This window comes from Mustelus asterias, unplaced genomic scaffold (genome assembly GCF_964213995.1).
Source record: "Mustelus asterias unplaced genomic scaffold, sMusAst1.hap1.1 HAP1_SCAFFOLD_311, whole genome shotgun sequence".
Lineage (NCBI taxonomy): Eukaryota > Metazoa > Chordata > Chondrichthyes > Carcharhiniformes > Triakidae > Mustelus > Mustelus asterias.
The window spans coordinates 286,580-308,268 of NW_027590275.1; the positions used below are offsets into that span (position 1 = coordinate 286,580).

General features: G+C 43.7%; 1 protein-coding gene across 1 annotated transcript; it reads right to left on the bottom strand.

Moving 5' to 3' along the window:
• Positions 1-11,093: 11,093 nt before the first annotated feature.
• LOC144486284 (histone H2B 5-like) lies at positions 11,094-20,644 on the bottom strand. The gene is made up of 2 exons (XM_078204341.1): positions 20,623-20,644; positions 11,094-11,446 (listed from the first exon to the last, which is right to left on the bottom strand). Exons 1-2 carry the CDS (start codon positions 20,642-20,644, stop codon positions 11,094-11,096), a joined length of 375 nt encoding a protein of 124 aa, XP_078060467.1.
• Positions 20,645-21,689: the final 1,045 nt, after the last annotated feature.

Genomic DNA, 21,689 nt, shown 5'->3' on the forward strand with positions numbered 1-21,689 from the left:
GGGGAATTGTCGACCTTAATATTCCTCAAGAACCCCAACACTTGATCTCAACATGACTCAAACTATCAACACACCCTTTCCCAGATTCATTACCCACCAAGTCCTTGTCTATGGTGAATACTGACACAATGAACTCATTGAATACCTCACCCATTTCCTCTGGCTCCACGCATAGATTTCCTCCTTTGTCCTTGATTGGGCCAACCCTCTCCCTGGCTATCCTCTTGCTCTTTATATATGTATAAAAAGCCTTGGTATTTTCCTTAATCCTGCCGGGCAATGATTTTTTGTGACCCCTTTTAGCCCTATATTAACTCTCTCTCCAATCTATTACTGTGTGCCAGTGTGGAATTAACTCTCAATCTATTACTATGTGTGTGGAGTTAAGTCTCCCTCAATCTATTACAGTGTCAGCGTGGAATTAACTCTCTCTGTCTATCTATTACTGTGTCTGTGTGCAATTAACTCTCTCAATCTATTTTTGTGTTCGAGTGTGGAATTAACTCTCTCAATTTATTACTGTGTGAAAGTGTGGAATTAACTCTCTCTCAATCTATTACTGTATGTGAGCGTTGAACTAACTCACTCTCAATCTATTCCTGTGTCAGTGTGGAATTAACTCTCTCACAATCTATTACTGTGTGTACGTGTGGAATTAACTCCCTCTCAATCTGTTGCTGTGTGAGAGCATGGAATTAACTCTCAATCTATTCCTGTGTGTGAATGTGGAATTGACTCTCTCTCAATCTATTACAGTGAGAGAGTGTGGAATTAGCTCTCTCTCAATCTATTTCAGTGTCAGTGTGGAATTAACTCTTTCTGAATCTATTACTGTGTGGGAACATGAAATAACTCTCAATCTAATGCTGTGTGTGGGTGTGGAATTAACTCTCTCTCAATCGATTAGTGTGTCTGAATGTGGAATTAACTCTCTCTCAATCTATTACTGTGCATGAGTGTGGAATTAACATTTTCTCAATCTATTACTGTGAGAGAGTGTGGAATTAACTCTCTCAATCTATTACTGTGTGTGAGTGTGGAATTAACGCTGTCAGCCATTCTCTGTTCATGTGTTTCAGTATGGAATTACATCAGTTCATCTATATTAGTGAATGCGAGGATGGAATTAAATCTGTATTTGTTATTCACTATTACTGAATGTGAGTGGGACATTAACTCTCTGTTCATCGCTGTTATAGCATGTGAGAGTGGAATTAACTGTCAGTCTTGGTTATTGTGTATGAATGTAGCATTAACTCTTGCTCAGTAGAATTGAATGTGTAATTAACTCTGGCTGTGTTACTGTTTTTTAGTGTGAAATTAATTCTCTATCCTTTAATCACCATCACTGTGTTTTTGTTTGGAATTACCATTGTGTCAATCTCTGTTACTGCATCTGAATGTGTAATTCACTCCCTATCTATCAATAATAATGTGTGAAATTATCTCACTGTCTGTCAGTCTCTGTTACTGCATGGAAGTGGGTCACTGTCAGCTTAGCAAACTGCTGCTTGCAGAGAGCCACATGGATCAGTGCTAGGTTCTCAGCTATTTACAATCTATATTAATGGCCCAGATGAAGGGACAGACCATCACAAAATTTTCAGACAATACATAAATAAGTGGGAAAGTAGGTTGTGAGGAGGACACAAAGAGTCTGTAAGGAGATATAGCGAGGTTAAGTGAATGGACACAAATTTGTCAGGTAGGATACAATGTGGGAAAATGTGAGGCTTTCCACTTCAGTGGGAAGGATGGGAAGGCAGAACATTATTTAAGTAGAGGGGAAGATACAGCAGATTGATCCAGAAAAGGAGGAAATAACTCTAATTATAAGTACATATGTGGCGTATCAAAGTAGGGAAATGTTGCTACAAATACATGATATTGCTGAGTTTAAAGGTTTTCTCTGATTTAAAGAGGGAAATAGAGGGCGGCACGGTAGCACAGTGGTTAGCACTGCTGCTTCACAGCTCCAGGGTCCCGGGTTCAATTCCCGGCTCGGGTCACTGTCTGTGTGGAGTTTGCACATTCTCCTCGTGTCTGCGTGGGTTTCCTCCGGGTGCTCCGGTTTCCTCCCACAGTCCAAAGATGTGCGGGTTAGGTTGATTGGCCAGGTTAAAAATTGCCCCTTAGAGTCCTGAGATGTGTTGGTTAGAGGGATTAGCGGGTAAATATGTGGGGATAGGGGCTGGGTGGGATTGTGGTCGGTGCAGACTCGATGGGCCGAATGGCCTCCTTCTGCACTGTAGGGTTTCTATGATTTCTATGATACTTGTATTGGAGGCAGTGAAGATTCACTCGGCTGATTGCTGAGATGAAGGAGTTATCTTATGAGGAAAGTTCAATCAAGTTGAGCCGATCTCATAGAAGTTGAGAAGAATGAGAGATGATCAGATTGAAACATTGAAGGATCTGAGGGAATTGGACAGGGTAGATATCGAGAGGAATGTTTTCATTTGTGGGCAAAATTAAAACTAGAGGACATAGTTAAAAATAAAGTATGCCCCACTCTAGATGGAGATGAGAAGAAATTTCTCCCCTCAAAATGTCCTTAATTTGTGGAATTTAACAGATTCCATCCTAAGTTAGAAAGAGTTTTGATCTACAGGAGAGACAAGGGTTATGGGGCAGGCAATTAAATGGAGTTGAGGCCATAATCACATTAATCATGATCTTACCGAATTTGATGTCAATGTGGGACTAACTCTCTGTTAGGCTCTGTTCCAGTATTTCAGTGTGAAATTAACTCAAGCTTGATACTGCATATGAGTGCAGAACTGATTTGCTGTCGATTATTTATTCTATATGAGACTGCAATGTCTCTGCCAGTCTCTGTTCCTGTACAGGAAACTTTGATGAGAAATGTTTGGGCTCGACTGGTCTCAAATGTACTCAGGTTTAAAGCCATCAGCTTTTCCTCCATCAACACTCCAGTTCAAAGCCAGCCAACAAGAACGTACCTTCACAGAACATCCACCCTAATTCCAAAGGGGTCTTCATTTGTCTATTTCAGGCCTCAGTTTTCTGAACAGCTGCAATATTTCACCGGTAAAATCATGTGGATACTGAACATCTGAAACAAAGTGAAAATTCTGGAATGACTCAACAGGTCAGGCAGGTCAGAGAGAAACAGAGTTCATGTTTCAGCTCTCTGACAATTGGCTTGCATTAAAACACGTACTGATGTCTGTGAATGGCAGCAGCCATTAATTCCCACATGAGGAATTAATGGTGTTGTGGTATTGTCACTGGACCATGATCCAGAGTAATGCAATGGGACCTGAATATCACCACAACAGAGTGACATTTGAGCTCAATAAACAACTGGAAATAAAGGTCTAATGATGGCCATGTCGTAAAAACTCACTGGATTCACTGACAGGATGCAAAGTTGGGCCGAGAGGTGGCGGATGGAGTTTAATGCGGAGAAGTGTGAGGTAATTCACTTTGGTAGGAATAACAGATGTGTTGAGTATAGGGCTAACGGGAGGACTTTGAATAGTGTGGAGGAGCAGAGGGATCTAGGTGTATGTGTGCATAGATCCCTGAAAGTTGGGAATCAAGTAGATAAGGTTGTTAAGAAGGCATATGGTGTCTTGGCGTTTATTGGTAGGGGGATTGAATTTAGGAGTCGTAGCGTTATGTTGCAACTGTACACAACTCTGGTGCGGCCGCACTTGGAGTACTGTGTGCAGTTCTGGTCCCCACATTACAGGAAGGATGTGGAGGCTTTGGAGAGGGTGCAGAGGAGGTTTACCAGGATGTTGCCTGGTATGGAGGGGAGATCCTATGAGGAGAGGCTGAGGGATTTGGGATTGTTTTCGCTGGAAAGGCGGTGGCTAAGAGGGGATCTTATTGAAACATATAAGATGATTAGAGGTTTAGATAGGGTGGATAGTGATAGCCTTTTTCCTCTGATGGAGAAATCCAGCACGAGGGGGCATGGCTTTAAATTGAGGGGGGGTAGTTATAGAACCGATGTCAGGGGTAGGTTCTTTACCCAGAGGGTGGTGAGGGATTGGAATGCCCTGCCAGCATCAGTAGTAAATGCGCCTAGTTTGGGGGCGTTTAAGAGATCCGTAGATAGGTTCATGGACGAAAAGAAATTGGTTTAGGTTGGAGGGTCACAGTTTTTTTTTTAACTGGTCGGTGCAACATCGTGGGCCGAAGGGCCTGTTCTGCGCTGTAATGTTCTATGTTCTATGTTCTATGTCCCTTTCGGCAAGCAAATCTGCCCACATGACCTCTTCTGGCCTACATGTGACTCCAACCACACAGCAATGTGTTTGACTCTTAAATGCCCTCTGAAATGGCCTAACAAGCCACTCAGTTCAAAGGTAATTAGTGCAATGAATGCTGGCCAAGTCAGTGACGCACACATTACATGAATGAATAAAAATAATTATCTGCACCCAGAAAGCGCTCTATCCAACACACTGACTTGCCCAGGCACTGAGCGTGGGTATGCTCCCCAGGGGCAGCTGCAGGACAATCGGTGCTGGAACTTTCCTCACTGCCACTTGTCTCCCATTCCACCAAGCTGCCTGTGTCCTTTTGAAGTTTCCCACTTTCCTCCTCACAGTTGCCAATGCCTCCAAGTTTGGTGGCATGTGGAAATGTTGAGCTTGTGTCCTGTACACCAAGGTGTGTGTCATTAATATATTAAGAAGTTTTACAACACCAGGTTAAAGTCCAACAGGTTTATTTGGTAGCAAAAGCCACACAAGCATTCGAAGCTCTAAGCCCCTTCTTCAGGTGAGTGGGAATTCTGTTCACAAACAGAGTTTATAAAGACACAGACTCAATTTACATGAATAATGGTTGGAATGCGAATACTTACAACTAATCAAGTCTTTAAGAAACAAAACAATGGGAGTGGAGAGAGCATCAAGACAGGCTAAAAAGATGTGTATTGTCTCCAGACAAGACAGCCAGTGAAACTCTGCAGGTCCAGGCAACTGTGGGAGTTACAAATAGTGTGACATGAACCCAATATCCCGGTTGAGGCCGTCCGCGTGTGTGCGGAACTTGGCTATCAGTTTCTGCTCAGCGACTCTGCGCTGTCGTGTGTCGCGAAGGCCGCCTTGGAGAACGCTTACCCGAATATCAGAGGCCGAATGTCCGTGACCGCTGAAGTGCTCCCCAACAGGAAGAGAACAGTCTTGCCTGGTGATTGTCGAGCGGTGTTCATTCATCCGTTGTCGCAGCGTCTGCATAGTTTCCCCAATGTACCATGCCTTGGGACATGTCCCGAGGCATGGTACATTGGGGAAACTTTGCAGACGCTGCTATTACGTTTTGAGCAACAGCAAAAATAATTCCTCAGCGGCTCCTTCAAAATGATTTGACATTTCCGCCCAGGATGCTGTAATTTTCTTCCGCTTCTCGCTCCTAGTTAACATTTGAATGAGCAACAGATCGCTGAAATGCCATTTACTCACACACGGACACAAGCTGTAAATGTTGCAAAGATATACAAGCCAAGGTTTTTCCCTTTCAGCCCGTTTCTCCCAAACAGCTGACACAGGCGTGATGATCCGAATGATCTTGAATTATTCACCATCACTCTATGATTGTCCGAATAGAAAAAAAGCTATTTTCTTCAATGAAAACAATCTAGTGAAGTTTAGACATATTAGCTGCACTATTTCTGATCTACAGGGCGCCCTGCAGTAAGCCACCATGCTTATATGGGCAGCAGCGTCCTCCCTGTGACATGTACTATTGAGAAGGACAAGAATATCAGCACAGCGGACACAGCATCACGTTAAAAACAGAGTTAATCCTTATTTGGACAGAAATCACTATTTTTTTCTTAATTACTGGTTTAAAACATGAAATTCAGTTCCCAAAATCACCATAAACTGAGAAAGTGAAGTTTCCTTTCTTCAGGTTTGCACATTGCATACACATTGTATGAAATACTTTTTTCAGTCTCTCTGATTGTTCCCTTGATTCGCCTCTTCATAGCTGGACGGATTTTAACGTGTTCAGTTTACAACATATTTCACCCTTCTCGGCCTTACTTCAGGTCAAAACTGTGACCTGCGTGTGTCCTTTCTCCACGCACTGAATGTCTGCCTCTAACATATTGTGGTCACTCAGTGTTTGATGTTTATTTACTGTCAGATTATTAATTAATCCTGCTCCTGCCTCATTACTGAAATTCGTGGAACCTTTTGTCTTGTGCTTTCCAAAGCAAGGTGGAGGGCAGGAGTGATTAAGTAATAAAATAATTGGTGCTGCAAGGCTAAAGGGAGTGTGAAAGGAACAAGTAACAGCAAACAGAGATGTGTCTGAAGGAGGTGTGAATTGAAGAATGATGAACAACTGCCAGCTGAAAGCAAAATCAAGAGAAAATATAGATGAAAACCAAAAATCAAAATAAAATGGAATCAATTATGACGGTTACTATCATATTAGAAATACGGGCAGGAGTCAGGCCATTCAGCCCCTCAGTCCTGCACCATCATTCAAGAAGGGGAGGCGATGGTCTCGTGGTATCATCGCTAGACTATTAATCTGGAAACTCAGCTAATGTTCTGGGCACCCAGGTTCGAAACCCTCCACAGCAAATGGTAGAATTTGATTTCAATAAAAAGTAATTTGAAAATAAGAATCTAGTGATGGCGATGGAACCATTGTTGGAAAAATCCATCTAGTTCACTAATGTGCTTTAGGGCAGGAAATCTGATGAAATTACCTTGTGTGGCCTACATGTGACTTCAGAGCGACAGCAATGTGGTTGACTCGATACGTTGATGGGTAATAAATGCTGGCCAGTGATGCACACATCCTATGAATGGACCAAGGAAAAAGATCATAACTAAAATAATTGTGGCTGCAATTCGACTTTTCGAACTTTTGCAGCAACCATTCACTCCCTTGTATAATCTGTCTAATTTAGCCTAGAACATATTCAATGATCCAATCTCAACTGTTGTCTGGGGAAGGGAATTCCACTGACTAACTATCCTCTGAGATGAGATGAGAGTGACTGCCCTTGACATCAAAACAGGATTTGACCGAGTTCAGCATCAAGGATCCTCAGCGAAAGCAAAGTCGATGGGAATCATGGAAACCTCTCCACTGGTTAGAACTTCATCCAGCATAAAGCCAGATGGTTGTGGTGGTCAGTCATTTCATCGTCAGGAGACCATTTCCCGAGTTGGTCAAGTTACTGTCCCAGACCCTTCCACCATAAGGTCAGAATTGGAGATGCTCGCTGATGACTGTGCAATGTTTAGCACCATTCAGGACTCTTCAGTTACCAAAGCAGCCCATTCCCAAATGCAGCAAGAACTGGACAGTATCCAAGCTTGGGCTGAGATGTGGCAAATAACAATCACACCACACATGTACCAGACAAAGACCATTTCCAGCAAGAGAGAATCTAACCATTGTCCCTTGACCTTAAATGAAATTATATCAATATCTTTGTGATTACCTTCAATTGGACAAGCAATGTAATACAAGGGCTACAAGGCAGGTCAGAGACACAGAATCCCATGGTGAGTAACAAAGATCCTGACTGCCAAACACTGTTCACCATCTACCAGGCACAAATCAGGAGTATGATGGATTAATCTCCACTTGCCTGGGTTAATGCAGCACCAGCAACACTCAAGAGGTTTGACACCATCCCGGACAAAGCATCCCTCATGATTGACATCCCATCTGTAAACACACATGCCCTTGACCACTGACACACAGTGGCAGCAGTACTTACTACCTCCAAGATGAGCTACTGGAACTCACAAATGTTCCTTCCGTCGCATCTTTCAAACCAAAGAGCACTACCGTCTAGAGAAGGACAAGAACAGTTGACTCATGGAAACACCATTAAATGGACCTTCCCCTCCAAGTCACTTACCATTCTCACTTGGGAATATATCGCTGTTCCTTCATTGTGGCTGGATTCATTCTGTATCTGTCATTCTCTGGTGCAATATATCTGTACCATATGCCATATGTATCTTGCATTTTTTGCTGCAGGATGCATGTTGCATCATTATTTGAACCTGTGTTTGGAACAGTAGTTGAGCAAGGGATTTTGTGCATCAGTTACTTTCTGATACTCCAAGTGAATTTGGGACTCATTCTGAATCTCTTAAGAATAGCATGTGTGAACATTCAAAATCTGAGCAGGAATAGACCACTCGAGTCTGCTCCTCCATTCTATAACATCATGGCTGATCTGATTTGAACATCGACTCCACACTCCTGCCTAACCTTAATACCTTTTACCTCTTTGCTTATCAACAATCTATCTACCTTTGGCTTAAAGACTCCATTTCAGTTAGTGTGTGTGTGTTTGTGTGTGTGACCATCAGTCAGCGCTATTGTATATGAATTTAAACACAATTCTGAATAGGAATCTTTCTGGTACCACACGAGTGCAGTATTCAGTATTTTCTGAAATTGTATGAGTTTGGCAGGCATTCTGATCTGCCACAAAGATGGAATATTAGGGTAGGATTTATGTTTCTCTCTCTGGTACCATACGTGATTTGGGGTTCATTCAGCATCTGAGTATATCTGCTGCTGTTTCTAAAGGGTGCAAATCATGTGTATTGGTCAGACTGTCATAATGTGTGTGAGTGTGGGATCATTCTGAATCTGTCACTGGTACTCAGTGTCTGGGATACTGCTATGTAAGTGTGATAATCAGATGTAACTTTCAGTCCCTGGTGCTGTGTGTGCAGCATGAGATTCATTCATCTAACACTGAGCACATGTTTGAGAATTATCGTGTGTATGTCAGAGTCTATGACTCAATGTGAGCATGGGATTCATCATGTAATCTTCAATCTATTTATAAGTTTGGATTCATTCTATATAAATTTCCAGCAAAACAACAGGCCACTGATGTGGTAGGTTTGAAGCAAACAATGTATGTGAATTTCGGCCCAACATTAAATCTGTGTCACTCTGAACACAATTGTAAAAGATAATGTATCCTTCAATCTGATACTGGATTGCTATGCAAGCTTCACTCAGGTTGTTCACACTGATTTGATCTGTGACACTCAGCCTGATTCTGAGGAAGAATTTTGACATGAATGTAAAAGGAAACTCAGTCTGGAATTCATGTAGTATCGTCCATCTGGCTCAGTGTGAGTGGGGAGTTAGGATTAGTTAATAAGCTATAGTTCAATTCAAAGTAATCAAATTGATGTTGTAACTTTAAGTTTCATAATCTGGGTGAGTTTTCAACTGGAATCTGAATTTGTATCTCAGGTTATACGAGCTCTCAGAATATCTCAATCTGAGAATGTATTTGAGATTAGGCTTTGTATCGAATGTATTTGTGAGGATACAAACTATGGGCCACTTTTAAACCCCTGATGTGGGTGGTATTTAACTCGAATCTCAGTGTACATTATTAAGGTGCATTGTGTAACTTTTAACCGAAAACCATTTGTCAGTTTGATCAGATATTGAATTTGGAGCTGTGGCTGCTCTATTGTGGGATTGACACAGTGATGATCCAATATTAGGTGAGAATTTGGACTGGGATTTATGGATCCCCCTATCAATGGCACTGAGTTTGATTTGATGTATTGGTATACAGTGAAAGGTATTGCTTCTTGCGTAAAACGGACGAATCATACCGTTCATAGAGTAGAGGGGAGAAGGAAAGGAGAGGGTGCAGACTGTAGTGTTAAAAATTCATTTACCAGGAGTGGGGTTCGAACCCACGCAGACATATGGCCATTGGATCTTAAGCCTTAACCACTCGGCCATTCTGGTACGAGAACTGGCTGTCAAATAGGCACATCATCTGTCTCTCCTGCTGTTTGGGTCTGTGGAATTGATCAGCTGTCTGTGTCTCTGAGCTGTCAGTGACAATGTACGGACTGTGTGTGAGAAGGAGTTGGCGACAATTTCCCCTGTAACTTGTGTGGAGGAAATATCACGTTTGTTTTGGATCTGTCAAATATTTGTCTGGGAAACAAAGTACATTTAATATCTCAAATCCAGATTCCGTCAGTTTAATCTCTATGAATAATCATTGTGAGCGGTTTGTGAGGCTGCAGCCAGACTCTAGCTCTGATTGGTCACTCACATTTCAATCACATTCCTAACCAATCGGGGTGACAGGTCGAAGAAATGGGAGGGTTTGATTGGTTCACATTTTCAAACTGGAAAAACCCGCCAATTTCAGTGCAGAAAAAAATAAAAAATAACGGAACGCCTGAATGTTCAGGAAACTATTTCAATCTCACACTTTATAATCTGTTTATTGTATTTTCCCTCACAGAATCCTGGCGCTATTGTAGGAACAGTTTGAATTTCTCAATCTCTTATCTATAACCCGCGGTAATCAGACCCCGTTCAGCAATTTAAAACGGAGCAAATCTTAGCTCAGTGAAAAAAGCAGAACCAAAGAGATCACCAACCAACCCCTTCACACAGGCTTCACAGGGACAGAGGGAAACGGCTGATTTCTGATCCTATCCCCTGAAAGCGGCCGAGAATGTTACAATGGGAAGTGCGGAGAGAATCCCTGACTCTATCCCGCCGGTGGAACAAGGCAGCTTTGTCACCGGAGAAGGAGGAGGGCCTGGGGGAGACAGATCTGAAAAGCGCTGCAATGGACTCAGGTCCTGTGTGTGCAGAAATCTCAGTGATTCCGTCCTCTGGGAAAGCTGCGGAATAAACAGATCAGCCCGAGAATAACCTCTTCATTCCCGCCTTTACTCTGTTCCGGGAGCGGCTCCCAGATCGCCCGAGAAAAAAATAATAATTTAATTCAGAGTCGTGAAACTCTGAATATAGTTATAATCAAATTTAAATAATTACCTCCTGATATTTTTTCTGCCCATTGTCCGTGACGATCACCAGACTGGGATTTAAAATCTGCTCTCAGTTCAGTTTGATTGTCCCTTCAATGTGAAAGTGTGTGTGAGGGGTGGATATGAATTCCCATTCACAGCATTCCGGAAAGGGACAAATCTCTACCCTCCAGAAAGACATTTCTCATTCACTCAATAAGGGAAAAGATGGCGCAGCTTTTTCACAGAGATTGTGGGTGGCTCTTAAAAGAGCCGTTGTGTTTGGGGTGTTTTTCAGTCCATGGGGGAGTTTTACTTGGAGCTGGTGTACTTGGTCACCGCCTTTGTCCCTTCCGACACGGCGTGCTTAGCCAGTTCTCCGGGCAGCAGCAGGCGCACGGCGGTCTGGATCTCCCGGGAGCTGATGGTGCTGCGCTTGTTGTAATGGGCCAGGCGGGAAGCCTCACCCGCGATGCGCTCGAAAATATCGTTCACGAACGAGTTCATGATGCTCATGGCTTTGGAGGAGATGCCGGTGTCGGGGTGAACCTGCTTCATCACTTTGTAGATGTAGATGGAGTAACTCTCCTTCCTCGACTTTCGTCGCTTCTTGCCGCCCTTTGTTCCCGGTTTCTTAATCACTTTCTTCGCTCCCTTCTTGGGAGCTGGTTTCGATGTTGGTTTCTTCTCATCAGCCATCTTCAATTTCACGCAGAAATAAAGCAAACCCCTTCCGAGCGCTGATTAAATAGACAGTCCCACAGAACTATGCTAATGAGGAATTGGGAAAGCAATGATTGTGATTGGACATTTTGAAAGTTATTACAGTCACTTATCAGGGATTCATTTGAGTGAATATGAAAACAGACCAATCTGATTGAGGTGGTTCCCCCAATCACAAGCCTCCTTACTAAATCAGGAAATACATTTTACAAAGAATCTCCAGCGCCAGTTTGTCAGTGTGTAAAGATCCACCGGGAAATGTCCCCTGACTGTGGGTGTGAGGGACCGTTCTCCACAGAGGGACTGTGCGGGAGTGTGGGATTCCTTCAGGAACTGTGAATCTCTGGTAAAGTGTGTGAGTGTGGGATTTACTCACTCTCTAACACAGTGTGTGTGTGGAATTTACTCACTCTCTGATACAGTGTGTGTGTGGGGGATTTACTCACTCTCTAACACTGTGTGTGTGTGGGATTTACTCACTCTCTGATACAGTGTGTGTGTGGGGGATTTACTCACTCTCTAACACTGTGTGTGTGGGATTTACTCACTCTCTGATACAGTGTGAGTGTGGGATTTACTCACTCTCTGATGCAGTGTGTGAATGTGGGATTTACTCACTCTCGGATACAGCGTGAGTGTGGGATTTACTCACTCTCTGATACAGTGTGAGTGTGGGATTTACTCACTCTCGGATACAGTGTGAGTGTGGGATTTACTCACTCTCTGACACAGTGTGAGAGTGTGGGATTTACTCACTCTGATACAGTGTGTGAGTGTGGGATCTACTCACTCTCTGATACAGTGTGTGTGTGGGGGATTTACTCACTCTCTGATACAGTGTGTGTGTGTGTGTGGGATTTACTCACTCTCTGACACAGTGTGAGAGTGTGGGATTTACTCACTCTGATACAGTGTGTGAGTGTGGGATCTACTCACTCTCTGATACAGTGTGTGTGTGGGGGATTTACTCACTCTCTGATACAGTGTGTGTGTGTGTGTGGGATTTACTCACTCTCTGATACAGTGTGTGTGTGGGGGATTTACTCACTCTCTGATACAGTGTGTGTGTGTGTGGGATTTACTCACTCTGATACAGCGTGTGAGACCATAAGTTATCAGAGCAGAATTAGGCCACTCGAACCATCGAGTCTGGTCCGCCAATCATGACTGATATTTTTCTCTTTCCCATTCTCCTGCCTTTTCCCCATAATCCCTGGTCCCCTTATTAATCAAGTCTATCTATCTCTGTCTTAAAAACACTCAATGACTTGGCCTCCACAGCCTTCTGCGACAAAGAGTTCCACAGATTCACCAGTCTCTGGCTGAAGAAATTACTCCACATCTCTGTTTTAAAGGATCATCCCTTTAGCCTGAGATTGTGCCCTCTGGTTCTAGTTTTTCCTGATTTTGGAAATAACCTCTCCATGTCCACTCTATCCAGGCCTCACAGTATCCTATAAGTTTCAACAAGGTCCCCCCTCATCCTTGTGAACTCAAATGAGTGCAGACCCAGAGTCCTCATATGACAAGCTTTTCATTCCAGGGATCATTCTTGTGAACCTCCTCTGGGCCCTTTCCAAGGCCAGCACATCCTTCCTTAGATACGGGGCCCAAAGCTGCTCACAATACTGCAAATGGGGTGTGACTGGAGCCTTGTACAGCCTCAGAAGTACATCACTGCTCTTGTATTGTATCCCTCTCGCAATGAATGCTAACATTGCATTTGCCTTCCGAACTGCCAACTGACCCTGCCAGTTAACCTTAAGAGAATCTTGAACAATGACTCCCAAGTCCCTTTGCGCTTCTGATTTCGTCAGCATTTCCCCATTTAGAAAATAGTCTATGCCTCCATTCCTCCCTCCAAAGTGCATAACCTCACACTTTTCCACATTGTATTCCATCTGCCACTTCTTTGCCCACTCTCCTAGCCTGTCCAAGTCCTTCTGCAGCCTCCCTGCTTCCTCAATACTACCTGTCCCTCTCCATATCTTTGTATCATCTGCAAACCTAGCAACAGAGCTTTCACTTCCTGCTTCCAAATTGTTAATGTATATGGTGAAAAGTTGTGGTCCCAGCACTGATCCCTGAGGCACACCACTCAACATCGGCTGCCATCCTGAAACAGACCTCTTTATCCCCACTCTCTGCCTTCTGCCAGTCAGTCAATCCTCTATCCATGCCTGGATCTTACCCTTAACACCATGGACTCTTAACTTATTTAGCAGTCTCCGACTCAGCACCGTGTCAGAGGGCCTTCTGGAAATCTAAATAAATCACGTACACTGGTTCTCCTTTATCGAACTTCCTTTTACCCCCTCAAAGAACTTTAAAACTTAGTGTGGGATTTACTCACTGATAGAGCATGTGAGTGTGGGATTTGTATCTGTGAATGGATGAGAACATTTCTAAGTTTATGATTCATTCTGTATCTGGGTCTCATTGTGTGTCTGTCCAAAAGTGGTGCATGTGATTGCATGTAGTAATAATTCTCTTCTTGGTGGTATTAGTTTTATTTTTGTATGTATCCCTCTCCTCCACAATATCAGTGTGTTCATTTTATTCTGCATCTGTCAGTCTCTAGCTGTATTTAAGTGCATGTGCTGCAGAATGGCAGTGGAATCACATACTGACTCTGTTTGACTGTTCTTCCTTTGCGCTTGATAAGCAATTGCTAAAATACTCAATGTATAGCGTATTTTCTACCTATCCTCTTAAATTTAAAACATTTTTCCTTCTGACAGGCAAAGAGTTGAAACCAGCAGAATAAATGAAGAGATTCTTTCACACAAGGAGAATTACAGCCAGCTCCTCACATACAGTAAGTGTCACTCACACACAGCAGAGATGGCCAAGAGGTTCACTTGCTGGAGTTCTGATCCATTGTGCTCTGCAAGCACAGGCCCCAAGCACAATATTGTTGTTGGTTTATGGTTCAGTTGTCTGGTTGGTGAGGGTTTCAACTAAATTGGCAGCGGGTTCGACACCAGCATATAGAAGTAGCAGAAAGGAATAAGGGCAGAAAGGAGGGAGAGTGATGGATAATACTGGAGAAGGAGCAGTCTATGAAGCATTGAAGTTAGTCCTCTTCGAATTTAGAATGTCTACTTTAGATTGTTCCTTGCTAATGTCAAGCTTGTGATACAATGATCACTCGATAAAAACACAGACACTTGATTCATGTGGCCAACCGTGGCCCACCCCATTCCCCAGCACCAGATCCAGCAATGCTTTGTTCATAGTTTCTTGAGAATACTCTGGTCCAAGAAATTCTCTTGAACATATTTCAAAAATTCCCAGACAGATGAATGTATGAATTAGGAGCAGGCATAGGTCACTTGGCCCCTTGAGCCTGCTCCACCATTCAGTATGATCATGACTGGTCTGATTGTAACTTCAAACCCACATCCTTACCTATCCCCGATAATCTTTCACCTCCTTGCTTCCTCGAAGCACCAGGGAGCCGGGTTCAATTCCAACCTTGGGTGACTGTCTGGAATTTGCACATTCTCCCTGTGTCAACATTTGTTCCTCTGGGTGCTTTTTCTGAGTGGCAGTCAGTGACTAGTGGGGTTCTGCAGGGATCAGTGCTAGGACCCCAACTGTTCACATTATATATTAATGATTTAGAAGAGGGAACTGAATGTATTATCTCCAAATTTGCAGATGATACAAAGTTGGGTGGGAGGGTAAGCTGTGAGGAGGATGCAGAGTTACTTCAGTGTGATTTGGACAAGCTGAGTGCATGGGCATCGCATGTCAGATGCAGTATAATGTGGATAAATGTGAGGTTATCCACTTTGGTAGAAGGAATCGGAAAAAAGATTATTATTCATGAATGGCTGTAAATTTAGAGAGGTGGATATTCAATGAGAGCTTGGAGTCCTCATGCATCAGTTCCTGAAAGTAAGAGCGCAGGTACAGCAGGCAGTAAAGAAGGCAAATAGCATGTTGGCCTTAATAGCAAGAGGATTTGAGTACAGAGATAGGGATGTTTTGCTGCAATTGTGTAGGGCGTTGGTGAGGCCACACCTGGAGTATTGTGTGCACTTTTGGTGTCCTTATCTGAGGAAGGATGTCCTTGCTGTAGAGAGAGTACAATGAAGGTTTACTTGGCTGATTCCTGGGCTGGCAGGTCTGTCATATGATGAGAGACTAACTCGCTTAGAATTCAGAGAGACTAAGTCGGTTAGAAAGAATGTTCCAAATGGTGGGGGAGTCCAGAACTAGGGGTCTTGGTTGAGGATAAGGGGTAAAGTTTTCAGAACTTAGGTGAGGAGAAATTTCTTCACCCAGAGGGTGGTGAATGTACGGAATTCACTACCACAGAATGTAGTTGAGGCCAAAACGTTGTCTGGTTTCAAGAAGAAATTAGATATAGCTCTTGGGTTCAAAGGGATCAAGGGATATGGGGGGAGGGGGGGGATCAGGATATTGAATTCAATGATCAGAATGAATTGTGGAGCAGGCTCGATGGGCCGGATGGCCTCCTCCTGCTTCTGGTTTCTATGTTTCTACGCTCCGGTTTCCTCTCACATTCCAAAGATGTGCAGGTTAGGTGGATTGACATGCCAATTTGCTTCTTTGTGTCCCAAGATGTGTAGGTTGGGGGGATTAGCAGGGTAAATGCATGGGGTTACAGGGATGTGGCAAGGAGTTGCCCTCAGAAAGATGCTCTGTTGGAAAATCAGTGCAAACCCGAGGGGCCAAATGGCCTCCATCTGCACTGTAGAGATTCTATGATTTTCTATCCACCTCTGCAATCAAAATATTGAAAGACTTTGCTTGCTTTGCCTTTTGAGGAAGGGAGTTCCATCGACGCACAACCCTCTGAGAGAAAATAATCTCGCCTCATCTGTGCCTTAAATGAATGACCCTTTATTTTGAAACAGTGACCCCTCATTCTAGATTCTCCCACAAGAGGAAATGTTCTCTCCACATCCATCCTGTCAAGACCACTCAGATCTGTAAAATTTCAATCAAGTCGATACTTACTCTTCTAAACTCTCATGCATGCAAACTTATCCCCTCCAACAATTCCTCATGAGAACCTGCTCCTTCCTGGTATTAATCCCGTAAACCTTCTCTGAACTCTGAACTTCTCTGTAGGGCGGCATGGTAGCACAGTTGTTAGCACTGCTGCTTCACAGCTCCAGGGACCTGGGTTCGATTCCTGGCTTGGGTCACTGTCTGTGTGGAGTTTGCACATTCTCCCTGTGTCTGCGTGGGTTTCCTCCGGGTGCTCCGGTTTCCTCCCACAGTCCAAAAATGTGCAGGTTAGGTTGATTGGCCATGCTAAAATTGCCCTTCGTGTCCTGACATGCGTAGGTTCGAGGGAATAGTGGGTAAATATATGGGAGTAGGGCCTGGGTGGGATTGTGGTCGGTGCAGACTCGATGGGCTGAATGGCCTCTTTCTGTGCTGTAGGGTTTCTATGATTTCTATGAATTGTGGGAGCTTGGAGTGGCCCAGGGTGCGGCCCCAAGTTTGGAGTAATGATGTTTCTTTATTAAACCCGTCCTTTGATTTATAAGATGGAGAAAGTTTTGTTGTATTTTCATGAGCTGCATTTTGAAGAGTTCCTTCTGAAGAAACACTCCTTCCTCAGGTGAGTGGAGAGTTGGATTCACAAACAGGGCATATATAGAAACATATAGAAACATGAGAAGCGCTCTGAAAGCTTGTGCTACCAAATAAACCTGTTCGACTTTAACCTGGTGTTGTGAGACTTCTTACTGTGCCCCCCCCCCCCCCCCCCGCCCCCCAGTCCAATGCCGGCATCACGACATCTGATTTGTTCTAGTATAAGGTGTAAATTTTACATTGAAGACACGTCAGGTGAAGACAGCTGAGTAGAATGTGCGGTTTGTCTCATGTGGGGAGTCTTGGATGCTGCCAGTGTCTTGAATGACCACATGTGCAGGAAGTGTTCCCAGCTGCAGAAACTGGAGCTCCAGGTTTCGGACCTTGAGGAGCAGCTGGAGAGACTGTGATGCATTTGAGAGGCTGAGAGTTATGTGGACAGCACATTTAGAGAGATGGTCACAGCACAGCTCAAGGGACTAGAGGAAAGAAGGAAATGGGTGACCACTGAGCAGTCCAAGAAGAACAGGCATGTAGAATCATAGAATAGAATCATAGAATCCCTACAGTGCAGAAGGGGGCCATTCAGCCCACCGAGCCTGCACCAACAACAATCCTGCCCAGCCCCTATCCCCATAACCCCAGGTATTTACCCTGCCAATCTCTCTAACCTACACATCTTGGGGCACTAAAGGGCAATTTAGCATGGTCAATCCACCTAACCTGCACATTTTTGGACTGTGGGGGGAAACCAGAGCACCCGGAGGAAACCCATGCATAAATGGGGAGAATGTGCAAACTCCACACAAACAGCCACCCAAGGCGGGAATTGAACCCGGGTCCCTCGTGCTGTGAGGCAGCAATGCGAACCACTTTGTCACCGTGCCACCCAAACAGGTACTGCAGGAGTCCCGTGGGGTCCTCGTCACTAACACATCTTCCATTTTGGATGCAGATGAGGGTGCGGTAGGCACCCCAGAGGAGTGCAGTCAGAGCCAAGATTCTGGCAAAACAAGCATCTTGCTTGTACAGGTGGGGAGGAAGAAGACAGGAAGAGCAATAGTGATAGGGGATTCATCAGTCAGTAGAGCAGACAGGCATTTCTGTGGCCAAGGATTTGACTTCAGGATGGTGTGTTATCTCCCTGGCCAGTGTCAGGGATGTCACTGAATCGCTGCAGGACATCCTGAAAGAGGAGGGTGATAGGATAGAGGTTGTGATACATATAAAAGTAGCAGAAAGGAAGAAGGGCAGAAAGGAGGGAGAGTGATGGATAATACAGGAGAAGGAAGTAATACCATGTTGGATAGAAGGAGACTAACAAGTACTGTGAAGAATGTCAAGACAGGTTTCCAATGTATGTAAACACACAGAGTGTGATAAATAAGGTTGATGAGCTTGAAGGACAAAGAGAAATGTGGGAATCTGGTGCAGAGGCAATGACAATAAGAGGGATTGACGAAGGATGTCGAAGGATTGCCGTGGATATCGTCTATATGGATTTCAGTAAGGCATTTGACAAAGTCCCTCATGGCAGGTTGGTTAAGGAGGTTAAGGCTCATGGGATACAAGGAGAGGTGGCTAGATGGATAGAAAACTGGCTTGGCCACAGGAGATAGAGGGTAGCAGTCGAAGGGTCTTTTTCCGGCTGGATGTCTGTGACCAGTGGTGTTCCGCAGGGCTTTGTACTGTGACCTCTGCTATTTGTGATATATATAAATGATTTGGAAGAAAGTGTAACTGGTGTTATCAGCAAGTTTGTGGATGACACGAAGATGGCTGGACTTGCGGATAGCGATGAACGTTGTCGGACAATACAGCAGGATATAGATAGGCTGGAAAATTTGTTCGGAGAAATGGCAGATGGAATTTAATCCAGATAAATATGAAGTGATGCATTTTGGAAGAACTAATGTAGGGGGGAGTTATACAATAAATGGCAGAGCCATCAAGAGTATAGACACACACAGAGGGACCGAGGTGTGCAAGTCCGCAAATCCTTGAAGGTGGCAGCACAGGTGGAGAAGGTGGTGAAGAAGGCATATGGTATGCTTGCCTTTATAGGACGGGGTATAGAGTATAAAAGCTGGAGTCTGATGTACAGAACGCTGGTTAGGCCACATTTGGAGTACTGCGTCCAGGTCTGGTCGCCGCACTATCAGAAGGACGTGGAGGCTTCAGAGAGAGTGCAGAGAAGGTTTCCCAGGATGTTGCCTGGTATGGAGGGTCTCAGCTATGAGGAGAGATTGGGTAGACTGGGCTTGTTCTCCCTGGAAAGACGGAGAATGAGGGGAGACCTAATAGAGGTGTACAAAATTATGAAGGGTATAGATAGGGTGAACAGTGGGAAGCTTTTTCCCAGGTTGGGGGTGACGATCACGAGGGGTCATGGGCTCAAGGTGAGAGGGGCGAGGTATAACTCAGATATCAGAGGGACGTTTTTTACACAGAGTGGTGGGGGCCTGGAATGCGCTGCCAAGTAGGGTGGTGGAGGCAGACATGCTGGCATCGTTTAAGACTTGCCTGGATAGTCACATGAGCAGTCTGGGATTGGAGGGATACAAATGAATGGTCTAGCTGGCCCAATGAGCGGCACAGGCTTGGAGGGCCGAATGGCCTGTTTCTTGTGCTGTACTGTTCTTTGTTCTTTGACAGAAATGTGCCTTAAAAAGAGTGAGGACTGGGTGCTGAATATTCAGGAATTGTGTTCAGAAAGAGATAGATAAGAGAAAAAGAGAGGTGGGATGACAATACTGACTAGGGAAGACATTGTAGTGTTGGAGAGTGGAGATGCCCTTGAGGTGACAAGGACACAATCCAGTTGTTTAAAATCTGTAATCAGTGTAAGGGGAACTATTGAGACAAATTGTGAGGGTTAAAATTAATCTCCATTTTCAGAGGCAAGGATTAATCAAGGATAGTCAGCATTGCTTTGTTAGGGAAAGATCATGTCTAACAAATTAGATTGAATGTTTTGGGGAGGTGTCGATCCTTGTAGATCAGGGCAGTGAGTTGATGTCATCCACATGGACTTCAGTAAGGTATTTGACAATGGGAGACTGGTCAAGAAGATATCAGCACATGGGATCCAGTATGATTTGGAAAATTGCATCAACAACTTTCGTAGTGACATAAAGCAGAGGGTGATGGTCACAGGTTGCATGTTCCTTTGTGTTCCAGCTTGTGTAGATTCAATGGTTTGTGGGTTATTTGGATAGTGTGGGAGGGGGTTGTGTGGGCAAATGTAAGATGCTGAGTCAGTGCAGACGAGATGGGATAAATATCCTCCTTCTCTACTATAGGGATGCAAAGAACAACACAGAACAGAAACTGACCCTTTAGCCCACCAAGTTTGTACAGACTCAGACGCCTCTCTGATCTTTGGAACAAGTTTGGTGAACCTTTGTTACTCTTTCTATAACAAAATTATTATCCTTCCTAAGGTAAGGGGACCAAAACTGCACACAGTTCTCCAGGTGCAGTCTAACTAAGCTGCCAGACAATTAAAGTAAGACTTCACTTCTGCTGCACTCAGAACCTTTTACAATAATGTCCAACATATCATTTGCCTTCATAATTGCCAACTGGACCTGCATGTTAACATCTAGAGTCCTTTTGTACATCTACATTTTCCTATCTTTTGTCTTGACAGGTATATATCACAGGAATAAAACAAATTCATTCACTCACAGATATAAAACACGGTGTCACCTTGATCACACATTAAGTAACAATTCTTCGCTCAGACAGACAAAAGATAATTGTACAATACTGAATAAATTACAATTAATTTCCTGATACTATATACAGGGATAAATATGTAAATGAATCCAAAAATGCTCAATCTGAGTAAGACAGAAAGAGGTAACAGCAATTCCTTTGCTACAAACTGCAGGAATTACTTACCAGGTTATGTATCCAACTGTTGCCATTCACAGAATTACAAATTGAATACTCACACACAGCTGCTGAATATAAACAGGGACAGTCAAATGTACTGGAAATCTACATGAAAAAATAAATTGAAAGATGAACAAATATCAATACATTATGTATTTAGCATGTAGTGTTTATCACAATGTCTGAGATACATGTAAAGTTAAAGTACAGAAGTATCCCACACTTCAACGCAAGAGATAAATGGATAAAGATTGATTCCTACACCCACATGGATAACCAGAGAATCACAGATGTAAAATTAATCCTACTTTCTCAAACTCTCTCGAGACAGATGGAAGAACAAGGAATTCCAAAACATACTAGAGAATGACAACTACAGAATATGATACCTACATTTGTTTTGAGAAACAGTGAAGCAAAATGATGTCCACTCTCACACAGTATCACAAGTAGCATCCATGGAATGAACCCTGCATTCACACACAGCACCACAGACAGACAGAAAAGCACACTCAGATGTACCAGAGACCGATGCATACAGTATGATTCAGACACTTATACAGTTACTCAATGACACATGCCTGCTGAACCGAAATCAAACTCACATTCACTTCAAGACACAGGTGTGAGCAGAATTTACCCCATATTAACATACACAGTGGAGACTGATATAGTGCATGAGTCTCAAAATTATGTTCAGCCAAT

Coding starts and splice junctions, on each gene's coding strand:
- LOC144486284 (XM_078204341.1), bottom strand. CDS start 20,644: ATGTTGGACATTATTGTAAAAG. Junction 11,447..20,622: donor GTTGGACATTATTGTAAAAG/GTTCTGAGTGCA, acceptor CATCGAAACCAG/CTCCCAAGAAGGGAGCGAAG.